The 15,973-nt window shown below is 38.1% G+C and overlaps 2 protein-coding genes and 1 non-coding gene across 3 annotated transcripts in view; 1 reads left to right on the top strand and 2 right to left on the bottom strand.

Moving 5' to 3' along the window:
- Positions 1-15,881, bottom strand: part of Sesn (Sestrin) — a 62,484-nt gene extending 46,603 nt beyond the window's left edge. Inside the window, exons 1-5 of the mRNA XM_066741962.1 lie at positions 15,548-15,881; positions 9,114-9,726; positions 7,674-8,997; positions 7,031-7,096; positions 403-432 (exon numbers count right to left, since the gene is read on the bottom strand). Of these exons, the coding sequence (XP_066598059.1) occupies positions 403-432; positions 7,031-7,096; positions 7,674-8,997; positions 9,114-9,367 (1,674 nt within the window). The 5' untranslated portion in view covers positions 9,368-9,726; positions 15,548-15,881. The remainder of the gene's footprint in view (positions 1-402; positions 433-7,030; positions 7,097-7,673; positions 8,998-9,113; positions 9,727-15,547) is intronic.
- Positions 1,419-6,209, bottom strand: LOC136782507 (uncharacterized). Its single transcript, XM_066741977.1, has 3 exons — positions 6,071-6,209; positions 3,838-5,984; positions 1,419-2,336 (listed from the first exon to the last, which is right to left on the bottom strand). Exon 3 carries the CDS (start codon positions 2,257-2,259, stop codon positions 1,993-1,995), a length of 267 nt encoding a protein of 88 aa, XP_066598074.1. The 5' UTR covers positions 2,260-2,336; positions 3,838-5,984; positions 6,071-6,209; the 3' UTR covers positions 1,419-1,992.
- On the top strand, positions 7,174-7,246 carry TRNAK-CUU (transfer RNA lysine (anticodon CUU)). The gene has a single exon. It is a non-coding gene; the product is annotated as a tRNA-Lys (tRNA).
- Positions 15,882-15,973: the final 92 nt, after the last annotated feature.

Raw genomic sequence — 15,973 nt, 5'->3', positions numbered from 1 at the left:
TTCAGATTGTATCGCTTTGGTATATAGGTATTACTAATATGTATATCACGCAACATTTATTAGTACAGCACAGAAGCTTTAATCTAACTTTACTGCGATTATTTATTATAGCATTGACTTTCCAAAGCAGTAATTTCAGACATTTTAAAGCTTTTTTTCTATGGATAGAATAATTGTAACGATAATACTTTTACTTTAAAGTCTGTTATTTTCAGTTAATATCTCGGGTATATATACACACAGATAGTTAATCTTTCCAGTGCACTTTTTTTTACGCGAATTTAAATAAATATTGAAAGTTCTGTAGGTTAAGTCATTTAAATATTCAACGCTTCGTTTAGTGCAGGACTCCATAAATGTAAATAAATAAAACAGGCTGTAAATTACGATTGAAAAACTCACCTTTTCATCGAGACTGTTGAGGTCTGGCAGCTGGAACAAAAAAACGATCATTTGATTAATTGTCCAAGGATGCATTTACATGTACAATGCATGATTTTATTAGATTTAAATTATATCTCTCTATTATATAGTTGTGAAATCTCTGAAATAGACTCGTGCTAAATGTAAATTTAATTGGTAATAAAATATAGTTTCCTCTATCACTGACAGATGTCGCATGCATTCAATGAATACGTTCGTTGTTCGTGTGTTCGAGCAAAGATAAAGCAGAGTAACTATAATAAAACCGATAAAATAGGACTCTGTATTACTCACGGCCTTGAATAATTTTTAAACCTACCATAAATTGAAGCGCAAATTGAAGTCAATCTATTTCAATCAAACTTCGCGTCTGATAGGTTTAACGCGAGTCATACGCTGGCCTACCTGCGCTGTATTGTACTTGGCAAAAAAGCCCGTTTAAAAGTATAAACAATGAGAGAGAGAGAGAGAGATAGAGAGAGAGAGAGAGAAAAGGAGAAGAAGCAAAGTAAAATGTGTAATACTGTCCTTTCAATGCGTGAGGTCGCGAAATAACGTACATTAGGGATTGCACTACGGAAAAAGCAGGAGAAATTCATATCTCTATAAAAAGCAAGTTTTATTATCTCCTCCCCTCCTTTCCAACAAGCAACCATGCCATCAAGTTTGCCCAATTGAATGAATTTCTCCTGTTTCACCTAAATTACCATCACTATAATTGTTTGTGAAGTTGCATTTGAAAGGGAGAGCCACGTTTGTCGAGTCTGGACTTAAAAGAAAACTACTGCAAAAAGTGTCATAATTTTTTGGAAAAAGGATATGCAATTATTAGACAACTTTGCTGCAGTACCACATGAAACATAATGCTCGGTTTAAATAGCTTTCACTTTCATATAACCGAATGCGGAAGTAAAGAGTATTACCGAAACTTCCGAGAACAGACTTTATGAACATTATAGAAAACACGCAATTAGAAAGTTTTTGTAGGGGTAAAAGTTTCAAAAGTTTTTTATTTCAAAAATATTAACAAATGTATATCCATTTATTAAACGAAAATACTACAAAATATATACACAATAAGATAGATCCTACATATCTATATGATTTCTTTATGGTGTTTCTTTGCATTTGCATATGATAATAATTTCGTATGTATTAAGAATACTCTTTGATTTTTCCATCAGCCAAGTAAAGTTATTCAGTCAAGTTATTTTGTAATAATAAATGCTTTCGACGTTAGCTTAATAATTCATTAGCATTATTTAGCATTTTCTGTATACTAAGCTGTATTCTTTCGGTGAGAAGAGAGGTGCATCTCCTTATCTTCCTGGCATATCATCTCTGACCCGAATCTTTCATGAATTACTGCTAGTTACAATTTAACTAATCTTACAAGTAGCCCATCGACGGATAGATCCATAAATCGACCAATTATACAGATTTCATTTCTCATTATAATGCTGCACATTTTCCTCTGAAAATGAGCGATTTACGAAAATTCCACATTTATACTTCAAAGTAACGTAGAGCCACGAAAGCCTCTTTAGAATATTGTAGCAGTAATATTGTTTAGCCACCAATTAAAAGCCAGGGAAGTATTACAGTAACACAAAGGGCTGCTAAACAGCTAGCGCACATAGCTAATGGGCTTGCTGTGCTTTCTGTCTCCGATTCAATTATGTAGTCTTCATCTCGCTCGAATTCTCGTACTTCCACGTCGCATCTAAAGCAAACTTTAGCCTTCTTCATATGAGAGCTATCTCTACGTAGCAGGAGGGCTGATCCAACTTGCTCCAGCTTCCAGCCGGGTTCATGAAGACGGAGCATTTGCGTCATCTTGCAATATTTCTTATTTTCTTAAGCAATTCTATTTGCTCCCGTACTCCTACTCCTTCAAATTTCAAAATGATAATCTAAAAAATAAAAAGCACCGACATTAAAATTATTTCAAGGGGAATTAATCGTAGGATCGGACAAGTTTTGCCAACAATTTTTATCAAGCAATTTTCCATGCGGTAAATCAATTCAATCGTAAACACGTCGAAGAAGATCATTGATGCTGAAAGATGGCCTCTTTAAAAACGGAGAACAGAGACGCGGATATTGAGAAAGCTAAACGTTCCTCGCATGCCTAGTTTACTAACAGCTGAGAAAATCGGTGAAATCAATACTTTTCTTTCTTTGCGGGAATAGACGTCACGTAAAGTTTTACAGCAAACCTACTACGTCTTAAAACTATTTTTAAACCTTTGCCTTATTACTGTTAAAACATTTAACGTGTTAAAGAGGCTGCGGCTGCGAATAACTATTTGAAATACCAAATTGTATATTTCTTACAAAGTAAAAAACATTCGTTTGGTCATTGATCCCAAATGAATCTATGTTTAGAAAAGTATAGTATCGTGCAAACCATGAGTCGAATGTCAATATAGCGCGAAGAAAAATCGAAAACTGTGTGCTACACGTATTTGCATGGTCGGTGCAAAGGTCGAATGAAAATCTGGGAAAGAGATAAATCAATAGCAGATTAGAACAATCAATTTCATTCAACAATGGCTTCTTCAGTAGCGTATGATTCCTTTTTTTAAAACCAGTGCTCACAAACATTTACCGTAAATTAATTCTAACATTGTTAAAATACAAATAATCATTTGTACTTGAGAGATGCGAAAGTATAAGCATATTGGTCGAGAAAAAAGTAAAATTGGCTAACACTGTAGCTAAGTTGGAGAACAAACAAGCCATAGATCCTTCTGACTCAAGAATAGCAATGACAAATGTATGCAACCCACGTAATTTGCTGAATGGTTCCAGTTCCAGTACTATATCTGAGCAATCTCCGCACACACTTTAACTCCATATACCTTATTAGAGTGACAATCATTATTAATAAGATAAATTTTCATACAAGCATCGGACAAAAATATGATAAATTATTTATCATTTTCAAGATTAGCAAAAAATTGGTGGTATTAAAGATAACACTGCATCTCTCATTAATCCTTTAAACATTGACTCTCTTGATATCCAAGTATATATAAGAATTTTCATTTTTCATACAGAGACAGCTAGTCGTGTCCTTCCTTCATTGATTTCTGAAGGTCGTCATCCTGAACAGTGTGGATCACATGAAATTTTAAGAAGATCAATAACAATGAACGAATACAATGCAATTATCATTGAATATTTATATAGTATATATACGGTCGTATTTATAAAATATTGCATTTCACTCTGCGGTAAAAGGAAAAAAGTATCATACTTGGAGTCAATTGAAACATAAGCTAAATTCATTTGACTTTGAGCAAGTGGTGGCAAGTGACCTTCTTCGCGTGTTCACGAGGCTTGTGTCTTAGTCGTATATACAGTAGAAAATCAATTACATATAAAATAAGGAGTAAAGCGAGAACGTACCTGCTGCGATCTGACGCAGGAACCACTGTAGCAGTGAGAAGTGTCGAAAACGAGGGGAGAAGAATGAGAAATTGTGTGTGTGTGAGAGAGAGAGAGAGAGAGAGAGAGAGAGAGAGAGAAAATGGTTTCCCTTGATCGAGAAAGCGTCGAGCTTAAGATTAGTCGTCTCACGCGTAACTCGGGAAAAGACAAGTTGTGTGACAGGAGGAAATTGAAATTTGGTAAGAAAAGCGCGCGCGTACTACCCTAAGTACGTCCAGCGGAGAAATGAAGATTCGCGAGCAGATGTCTCGTCGTGTCGCGTCCCCGCCACTCGCCAGCCAGTCACAGGCCACCCTACGTACACGACTTTAAACGCAGCGTCGTCGCGACGCGACGCGACTACGTCGCACAAGGAGAAGGAGAACTGAGAAGTAAAAGGAAGGAGGGAGCAATTAAAGGGGGAGGGGCAACACTCTCTTCAAGGTGTGCGTGGAGCCCGCCAGTAAATCGCATACTGGTATCCCTATCGAGTCACACTCTCGTTGAGAAAAATCAAAGAGAGAACAAGAAAAAAAAGAACTTACCTCCCTCAAAAAAAACAGCTTTGGCTTATATCTATCGGAGGCGCCTATCCAGATAAGATATAGGTATAACGACGCACGACTCTTCCCAAATTTCTACCGATCAAATATAATTATAATCAGCCGAAACAGTGCAATCGCGATATCTGCATAATATTATTGCCTGCGATAAGTGACCGTTCCTCACTCGTACGTCCTTTTCTTCATGTTTATTTTATTTAAAAAGATAAGGATAGATAATAAAATTTGTACTTCGATCATCGTTCTTATTCACGCTGGGCGATTATTAATCTCGGGTAAATCGATTTTTTTTGTTTTTTCTTTCAAGCAACTATTTATTCTCTTACTTATAGCTGAAAATGACGTATCATAGACACATGGACACGACAAATACTTGACAAAATGAATGATAAGAAACTTGTTATGATTCAAATGGAAACACGCGCGTAGGATAAAAGATTTTGTACCCTTTGATTTGATTAGCAATGAGGAAATTCGGGTCAACGATAGCCATATAGATATTGGTAAACAGAGAGGAGTGAATTTATCTGTAAAGAGTAGAAAAATAAACGTGAGAATTAATAATGGCCAATATCCCAGTGTGCATGCACATGGATACTCTATACTCTATATTGTCCGCGAAACAAAGGCTATAAATAGCGTATCGAATGCGGGTAACGACGTTACTACACGAGTATAATCACATCTCTTCATTCTCATCGATCAAAGGTTACCTTGTATTTGTGTACACATACGTGCATCTGCATTCGAGGTACTTGTCACCGTGCTGAACACATTTAATAAGAAAAAACCCTCAAGATTGGCTAATCATTTAAATCGAACGTAAAGACGAGTCAACAACCTTTCCTCGCTGGATGCATCCAGTTAAATGAAACGCACGAATAGATCATACGAGAAAAGAACTCAGACGGGTATCATCTATTCATCTTGCCTCTACTATAACTATATGTATATAGGCGTATCATCTAAGCCAACTCTTTGTCAAAAGGATAAAAATCAAGTCTGTACGTGTGTGCAAGTATGTATGATTACAAATCAAAGTACAATTGCCTCGAATAAGTACACGCTTCTTGAAAATCTCTCAGGTATATCTTATCGTGTTGCATGACAATCTGCAAAATGATTTTTACAAGATATCAACAATTGCAATTATGATATTATACCATTAAGAATAATAATATCTAAAATGTATTTTGATATGGAAGCTTGCGAGCAAGCGGAAATTGCTTAAATGTAGGTCGTATACGCACATTTACATTCTGCATACTTCATCCATTATACATAACTTTGAATATACAAGCACTGTATATAGCGAAACTGCATTACTTAACATGTCAAAATTTAGAATTCTTCGTGACAAAAGCTTCGGAAAGTTTTCAAACCATGCGAGAGCTGCTATTTAATCATCTGAAACCCTACACGCGTAAACAGACTATACGCTTTTCCTAGTAAATTTTTATTATCAATGATAATCGAGATGTGCTACTCGCATTACAAATAATACATTGCATTCTCTTGCGTATTGGAAACCCTTGTCAAACTGAAGAACGCTCAGCAATCATCCTACAAGATGGAATTTTAAAAGTTAAATATATAACTATGCAAAGTCAGGCACAATATTCGTTGAAGAAAAATTTAACAGTACTTACCTCCTTTTATTAAGCAGCTAAACTATATATGCACATTATTTTATTTCAATTATCAATATTTCGATGATATTAAACAATACGATCGTTGTAATATTCATATTACAACTTTGTTAAAGTATCAAACAACCTTATTTCTGTTTGACAATAATTATTACGTCCTTACTGCCATCTAGAAACAATTATAGGTACTCACTCTTCGATACTAATGGCATACAATAGAATGCTATTACAGGTCGATAAATATGTATGTACGGATTCTTGTATGATTAATTCACGTTATAAGTAGTTTTATCAATGACTAAGAAATAAATAAGAGCTACGAAGACTGTTTCTGAGAGAAATTAAAAATTAAAAAGTCAGATCGGTAAACAAGATTTCTTTACTATATATATATATATATATACTGTACAAGGGTAACGCTTGAGAGACAGAAGAATTCACGATTGCCCTTAATTAGAATAAATTAAAGGTTACAAGAGGACAAATAACCACGAGGTGGTCATACACTTTGACGTTTTAACCAATTCAATGCAAAAATAATATTTTCCTCACTCATCTCTTACTCTATTATTACGTTCATATTATTTTTCAAATATTACTATATTACAAACAAACTATTTAAAAAGTTGGCTTTGCTTTATCTTCACTCAGAAATGCGTATTTAATTTGTCGAGTAATGACTTCCATTTTTACATACACTTGTAAAATTCTGGGTCATTCATATAAACACAATCTCTTGTCTCATGCGAAAAAGTAGATTTTTGCTGACTTTCACAGAATTTAGTTTACAGTTGCGTATGCACATACGCAATCGAATTGAATAAAATTTATATAAACAAAATAAACATTAAAATTAAACTGACTTTAGTGAAAACAATTTAAAGTATTGTAATACTCGTACTGTATTATTTACAATGTCAAACATTTCAACTAATATGACGAAGGTCAAAGGCTACGTACCTCTGATGCGGGAACAAAGGAGCTGGGTCCACTGGAAGCTGGAAATGGTACTGGAAGCCCTCTGCCCTGATATAAAATAAATTACCATTAATAAAAAAATGTAAGGTTTCAAAAGCGGTAAGTAGAAAGAGATTCTCAAGTTTGCCCGGCTAGCTCAGTCGGTAGAGCATGAGACTCTTAATCTCAGGGTCGTGGGTTCGAGCCCCACGTTGGGCGATGTTTTTTTTTTTTTTCCATTAAAGTACGTAAACTTAACGACAAGCCTGCAATTATTCCACTGTTTATTTAATAAATTAATTAGTATTATCATTATCAGACCCCATATAAAAGAACATTAAAAAATATTGTCTATACATATGAATAGCGAATACCGATAAAAGTTTTAATTGATATAGTGTTACATTTACTGCTACCAAGACTTTAACTCTCAGAGAAAAGAATGCCACTTTGCCAATGCAAAGGGAATCCAAACGCGAACTACGTGGAAGCCAAATAAACAACAATCGAGTAAGATATTTTTAGCTTACACTCTCAATGTACTATCTAAACGGCCGGTAGAGAAATCTATTTCTAATACGTACGAGGTAAGATAATAGCATTTGAATTGAAGCGGTAATTTATAATAAAATATGGTTTCACTTACTTTAACCATTTCAAGAATATCGGCACATTTCATTCTGACATTCCGGAATGGACAATTTACGCTTAGTCTCAGAATTACTGGCAGATGAAGCATCACCAGATTGAAATATTTATTCGGCTGCGGTTGTCTGAGATCGTCCAGCGCATTACCAAGATTGAGCATCCTTCCAACATCACCTGGTGTAACTTCGGGACTCTCCAAAACTCTTCCAGTTTTTGTCGACACATCTTCATCCTGAGACAATGGTCTTTTAATCTGACCAGCACTGAATTTCCTCTCTTCGTTCTTACGCAAATAATCCGGATGCGATTCTTGCCGCGGATTGTATAAATTATTATCAGCATTATCATCGTCATAATTATTAGGGGGTATGCAATACTCCAAGTTGATTAGATTTTTCAAGTGCCTCTCTTCATCCTTGGTGTTATCAATAGTATTGTCATTGTCAAATCCATCGAGCGTGTTAAATACTACCCCTTCGCGCAATTGACCGCCCGTTAGAAAATCTGCTGCAACATCATTCTCGACGAAAAACACTTCATCCGTACTGTCGTACAATCTCTGACTGGGTAAGAGATCATTTATATTGCTTCTGGAATTGGCGTTTCTGAGATCAAAATTGGAGAGGGAGGGTCTGGCCTGTGCAGTAGAGTCTCGATGAGCCATTTCCCTCATTCTCCCATCAAATTTTGGGCTTTTTCCGTAGCTACGAGTGTACGGATCTAGGTCATTGTCCTCTACCTGTTTTTGCTTAGCCCCTTTCACTTTAATAAAGTGTTTAGTTTTCGGCGTTCTATCCTCATTGGTACTCTCGTTGAGTCGCTCGCAAGAGGAAGAGCTTAAAAATTTCCTTTCGCTCTCGCTGCTCGAGCTGAAGCGTGCCTCGGTACCATCGGCAAATTTTAAACATCTCGGGTGTTCGATTTTGAAGGCTTTTCCTTCGTCGGAGGATGTAGAATGTCCACTAGACTTGTTTCGCTCGATATAACCCTCGGTGTAAACTCTCTTCTCTTTCGATGTGACGATACTTTGTTCATTGCTGGTGAGACGTCCATCAATGGAATCGAACGAGCCGGATGGATTCTTCTCCATGGATCCCGAACTACCTTCCTCCAAGAAGGTCGTATTTTCAGTGACACTTCGCGGAAAGAATCCCTCCGTCCCGAAGGACTGTTGCCTCGTATGGTGGACTTGTTGGTACAATTGAACACTACTCGGCTGCGTTAGATACGGAGGCTGTTGCTGATGAAGATGCGGCGTTTTATTGTAATTATGATAGACATTCTTTGGACTGGATCTCGTGGGCGAACGCTCGATGTCATACCTGAGAAGAAAATTCGTCAATCTGTGCCTCTATATATATATATATATATATATATATAGGTTTAAGAAGAAACGATTAAGGGAAAGGAATTACATGAAATCGATGGAGAGACTCACCTTCCGTCCTGACTTTTGGACTTTCCCGTCAGGTTACCGGCTTCTTCCATCTCGACGGTATCTTCGGGCCAATAATTCGGAGCGTCTACGCCACCGAGCCATTCCTCCACCGTGCTTCTTGCTGCAGCAAGCGCGATGTTTCTAGCAGCTTCGTCTCTAGCACACAAAGGTGCCAGGAATCTGTTGACCAAATCCACCTCATTCTCTTTTGTTAAACTTCTCTTGGCTAACGAGCTATTTCGATCTCTGTACATTTTCAACAATTTACAGCGTATTTGTCTCCTCGTTTAGCCTGATATTTTGCAACCTTCCAAGCTTGTTCCGTTCTGATTCACTTTCTAAAAGATTTATCCTTCTATGATCTCTGTTACTCCTTCATCAAGCTTCGACAATATACATCTCTTTCTTAAACACTGCAAATTTCATGCATATTAATCTTTTCGTTTCTTCCCTTTCTTCGGCGCGCTGGGCGTTTCACTTTCCAATCGAATAGTCACCAATTTCAGCCTAATTGATCGAGCAGAATAATCTAATAAATTTGAACAAAAGCAGGCTGCATTGTGGTTTCACTCCATTTGTGTGATTTTTATCGGTTTCCTTTGTTTCAGGGTACCTTTAATATTGAAAGTAAAACAAAATCCAATTAGAGTTGATAATGCGTTTATGAAATAAAATTATATCATTCGAATTTTATTTGATTGTCAGTCTGAAGCATCATGATACGTCAAGCGCACGCACAGATAAGTGTATATAATTAATAAAGAGACTCTCTCGTTTCTGATGATTAAGGTTAGGTTAGGCGGTATCTATATCGGGTGCTTCGATGAGTGTTCGCCCGCGAACATAGACTTTTACTGGCGCAATTTGTCAGTTTACTTGAACAACATTTTATAAGACCTTTGATTTAGAACATGGAATAAATATTCTTTTAAATGTATACATTATTTTAGGTTGGTTTAAAAACCAGCTTATTCAGTGGTTGGCGTTCATCGAGACATGGCAAACAATATATTTTTTAAAAAAAGTGTTTACTACTTCGAGGAATGAAACTTGAGCAAATGGTCAATTGAACGAAATACGGTTTGCTACGGAGCTAGCCTTCACGGTTGGATAACTAAAAGCACGATTAAGAGTTAGAGGAGGCACCGATACTACATTTCAAAATACTATATATACGAATACCACTACTATCCAGTTATACACGCTTAATTGTAAACAATAATACTCCTCCGCGCTGAGAGAAAAAAAACAAAGAGTGACAAAACGGGTAACCATTTTATGTCCAATAATTCGTTCATATTTCTTTATAATCATGTTTAATAGGACGGTAAATCGTTATTTTTATGTTTTCTGCAAAGTTAAAAAAAAGGAAAAGAAAAATCTCGTAGCTTTTCCTTTAACGTTACACCGAGCAACTGCTTACCAATGCAATAATACTCCATAGGATCCGATAGAATAAAAATATAATTGGTAAATAAGAAATGTTAGATGGAGCAAATAATAAGCAGATAAATGATAAATATTAAGGCAGATTCCAATTGGAAATTGCATACAATTTTATGAATAAGAAAAATATCACGTACTTATCGAAAATACGTGCTGAGAAATGAAAGATTGAAACCTACCGCAGATGATACATTGCATACTGAGAGACGATAAAAAGGGGAACAATCAGGCGATAGTTATCAGGCGTGACGACCCATAAATAAATATGCAGCTACCATAAGGATGGGGAACAAAGCAGCTATATGGGTCCCCACCACCATAGAAAATTATTTAAGCAGTCTTGGTAAAAAGGCCGACTGTTTTACGCCAAGGCTTTAAAAAATTGGCCCCCTTTTGTTTCTTCAAGATGACAGCTAGTGCAACTCGATCTCTCTTCAAACTTTTTGGCTCTTCGTTTTCTTCCCAAGTATTATTTCAGAGCTGGCAATGGACAAGTGACACGTTGCATAAACAAATAATTTGGCGTAGCTGTTAAGCCAAATAACGTGGAATTTTGATCAAAGTTGGCTCTTGGGCATATATATCCTCTGTATTGCAATGGATATAGGATACATGTATAGTAATGAAATTTGCGGCAATGGCCTTTTATCAATAATCAGTATATTACTTTCCGGATAGATAGAGGAGAGCTGGCTTTAGATATATAATTGTCGCTGGTTATCATTTATCAGCAGGTGTTATCACTTTCGTGCTAATACGCGAGTTGAATTTCGTATTGATCCAACTTTTGGTATTGCGAAACGCGATTATTCAATCTCGAGTGACATGTATTATACTATCGCGGCTATCGGCAGTCGTTCAGTGGTATATACACGTTAGGTGCGACGAACGGCTCTCGCTCGCGACGGACGGGTCGAGTTGAGCGGGCTTGGTTGGCCACAACTCGGCACTCGGCACTCTCTGCACTCTCTGCACTCCCCCCCCCCCCCCGTACGCCGTACATACACGCTCTGTACGATTCCCCGGCCTCGACTCGACTCGACTTTCGTCATTCGTTCTATCGTGCGCCTCGCTGTCTGCAACTCTGCACTGTTGCCGGCTGAGGCTGAGGCTGAGGTAATATGCGCTCTCTCAGTGGTTCTCATCTCTCTCTCTCTCTCTCTCTCCACCCTCTACCAACTTATTGCAAAACGTCAAAACTCTCTTGCTGCCTAATTACCCTCGACTGCCAACGTGCTTCATTTTAACATCTATCCCATAAAGGTGCATGGCGCCCGGTGAAAAAATCATCATTAACCGCAGATCGATAGATTATTTGTGCCATGTTCCACCGGCTGCCTACTTAACTATAACCAAATCTATCAATTTCACTATAGTAATTGTCGTAGGAACAAGCTTCCTATATCTTTTTCAAAGAAAACTCTTATCCAACTGAAAAAGTAACTTAAGGTGTAAAAAATCTCATCATTGGAAGCTTCCTATTGGTGGGAGAAAATTTTCCAGTTAGAAGAAAAGGATTACTCGACTCCCTCCACACTTCCATACTAATAAAAAACGTGGAATGAAACAAAACTTTTTACAACCGCTTCCCCGAGGATTAAATTTAAAAATGATACTGCATGTTTGTCAACTTTAAATTATTTATATGTGTTGGCAATCGTTAACCAGACACCCTATATAATCGCAATTGAAAAAGTTCACTGGATCTTTTACCGACACGTCTATTACTTGTTTAATATCTTTCTGGAAGGCTTCTTTTCCGAGAAACCTCACGTATTGAATTGCGATCAATATATATATAGCGATCGCGCGGAAAATCATTGGGGAGCAGCAAACTAGTTTTATAATTGCGGCATCTGTCAGCTATAGGACGGATTGGCTTGATTTTTTCTCTCTCTCTTTTTTTCACTTACATCGTCGACTTTGCACATCTCACAATGTAAGCCGAACTTGTATGAACGGGAAATAGTAAGAAAGGTCGTAGTTGCATGCACATGCCAAGTGAATTTTAGAAGCAGTGGTATTTTGTATTTCGATTAATCGCAAATTATTTCTTCTCATGTATAATTTCAGTTTCCATTAGACCCAACAGTGTACCACTTGTCCAATACAAACCGGACCACCAAGCTTGCAATTTTCTTTCTTTTATGCATCGCATTTACGCGATAAAATAAAAGAAAAATAGAAAGACGCTCGACAATTAATATTCTTGAGTAATTGAAATTTGATATTTTATAAAGACTCTTGACATTTAGTTGGAAGCTTTGCTTTTATTTTATACTTCAAAAAAGCATAATATCGTTACACTGATGTCGTCCGGTAATGCATTATAATATATACACATTGACGCTTCTCCTTTAACGGCGACTGCACGTATCTTTCAATTTAGCTGCATCCGGCTTTTCACGTACATACAAATACTTATTAATATTTGCGGTTGCACGGTGAAATTCGACATTTCAAAGAAGCAGGAAAAATAATTGAGAGTTTTTACCGGAATGTCCAATTACTTACCATGCGCACCAATCGTTAACAGTGTCCTAATTAGACTATATAACTACGTATAATATTGCTCACAGCGAATCAAGTGACTCGCTCGAATTTTATCTCGCGCTTATTACATTCTTCTTCCCCTATACCATATAACGTATACTATAATTTGGAAACGCGCGTATTGTTCGACTACTGCACGCAAGTGTTCAAGTAGTAAATGAAGGCGCGCTGACGTTAATTCACGGCTACTTTCAGTCAGAAGTCTATTGGTTTAACGACTGAAACGCGCAAACATTTCTTTCGTTAGGAATCCATAGGAAAGTTTCGATAGCTGTGTAGTGCAGTGTATAATGACGTTGATGTGGAATGAGAAGCGGCTGGGTTTAAACACGTCGACAAGAAATTACAAACTAATGAGAAATCATTGAATTCCCAATCAGCTATTATTTTCCATAAATAAAAAATCGCTTTTTTGTACACTTTAAAAATTTAAATGAACAATATCCCATAATTTTTCGTTAAGACTCCAAAAACTCGTCGCATGGCACATTTGAAAATAATTATTTGAGTGACACCGACAAGTGTTTTATCAAGAGTTTTAGGCACAGCAACAATTAACGAGAAAATTAATGAAGTTTAAAAGGCGAGTTTTTGCTGGATGGTTCGGACGTCCTTACGGACGGACGGACGGACGCAGTCCCAAGCCACGTGAAAGCTGATTAAAAGGAAAAAAGAGAGGATGGTCTTTAAAGCGAGTAAAAAGGCTAAGGAGGAGCGTAAAGGTTTAAAAGAAAAAGGGGAGAGAGAGAGAGATTGCGTGCGGGAAAGCGCGAGAGAATGAGAAAGAGAAAGGGTGAGGAGGGTGGGGAGGGAGAGAGAGGGGGGTGTATAGTGGGACGAAAAGAGAGAGAGAGAGAGCAAACTATAGCTGCTTCTTACTCTTAGAGACTCCTCCAGGCAGCGACCAACAGCAGAAGCAGCACGCGTCAGCTGGAACTCAGCTGCAACCGGGCGCGGTGACCTCGACCAGCAGCGCTTCACGGTGTGCAAAACCGGGCGAATTTCCAAGCGATAACGGTGAAATGGCACGCGTCTATATCCATGTGCGACTTAGCACGATTCTCATGATCCTAAGATTAGCCTATTCAATTGCTAAGCAAACTAATCTCATTGGTCACCGCGCAATAATCCAGCTCGTGAAAACTTTCTAATAAATAAATAATAGTCGGGCCTCGAGATGGAAAATCTTTCGATTGATATTAGGCTTAATGGCTGGTGGTAATTGTTACAGCGCGAGCGATATGAATGAATTATTTAGGTCTAACTGTTTAACTGGTACGAGTCTATTTGCAGCGGGGAGCCTATGGCAGCAGCGCCAATGCATCTGTGTGCGTACGTGTGTGGAAATTTCTAACTCTGAACTGAACGGTGTGGCGGCACACTTTGCAAGGAGGAAGGGCGATCGGAATCGGAGGACTGGCCAACCGACTCTCAAGTCTGACGTACACGTCTCTCTCATACACGCACACACACACACACACACACCAGATCACAGAGTACGCTAGAAAATTAACGCATATTTTAGAGCCTCTTTAAATTCACTGTCACTCACACCTCTATTCCCATAGGATCCTTCCTTCCTTCCTTCCTATGCCACACATTCTGTCGATACTTCACAACGGCACGAGCAAACTGTTCACTTATAAATCTATTGACTTTCTCTTCTTATCTTGTTCCAATTCTCATATGATAGTTGAGCTGCAGGACCATAGAGAGACGCGATGATATTCACTGTGAGTTTATGTGCATACACGTAATATGCAAGAATGGTGGAAGCTCGATTAATTGCCAAAGCGATCTGCAAAGCAGCTGATTAAATCAGTTATGAGCCGTCATTGTAAGGTCACAGAGGTGCTCTCTCCTGCAACACATCTAAATGCAACTCGATCGAACAATGGATGTAGGGAGCAGTAACCACACTCGCACCGAATAGTCATGGATCAGATATTTTCAAGTAGATACCCGAATGATACATGACCTTCGTGAGTAGCGATTTAAATCGCGACAAGGCGTGAAGGAAGGAGGCATTGACGTTGAAACGGAGGAAAACCTCCGAGACAAGGAAGAAACTTGTAGAGAGACGAAGACAATAGAGAAGGGGGAGGGAGGGAGGGAGGGAGGGAGGAAGAGAGAGAGAGAGAGAGAGAGAGAGAGAGAGAGAGAGAGAGAGTTGGACGAAAAGTCAGGGGAAACGAGACTGGTAACTACTGAGAGAAATTGGCTAATGGTAGCAACATGTGGCAAGACGATCCTGGAACGAATAGAATCCTTTTAAACAAACAGGACAAACCGGTCAGCTCCTTCGCATCAGCTGAGAGCTCAGCTGAACCTAGCCACCTAATGTAACCTTAACCATTTTAACGCTTCGTTCACTTAATATCACAAGTAATTTGCGATAGATTTACGTTTACCGGTGAGGAAAGAACAAGCCGTACCTTTATTCGTAAAGCCTGTCCCTCAGTCTACGGTGAAACACACGAAATTATCCCTTTATTCCAAGGCAAAGCTCCTTCGATGTCCACTCACAATGGAATCTTCCAGTAGACTGATCGAGCCGGCAAGCCGTTCCCTTTTGCGTGCACACCCACCGTTTCTTCTTACCTTTCGCGATTTCAACAATTCACCGTTAAATTGACGAAACACCTCCTAATCAATTGTTAGAAAAGTTGACGATTTAACATTTCTATTGGTAAAACGTGTCATTAAATACTTCTTCACTATTTAAGGGAGTTTCGACGAGCGCCACTGACAGTTCGAGAGCTGTCATTTTTAGACAATGTGATGATTGTGCGCTTGCTGCCATCTGCCGTTCAGAGTGCTAAACCTTCGAAGGTTTCGAATTTCCGCGCTCAAACAGCCTA

Source organism: Prorops nasuta, unplaced genomic scaffold, assembly GCF_024137725.1.
Source record: "Prorops nasuta isolate Cenicafe-Biocafe unplaced genomic scaffold, Cenicafe_Pnas_1.2 PNAS00027, whole genome shotgun sequence".
In the NCBI taxonomy this organism is placed as follows: Eukaryota; Metazoa; Arthropoda; class Insecta; order Hymenoptera; family Bethylidae; genus Prorops; species Prorops nasuta.
This window is presented reverse-complemented; position numbering and strand designations above follow the sequence as displayed.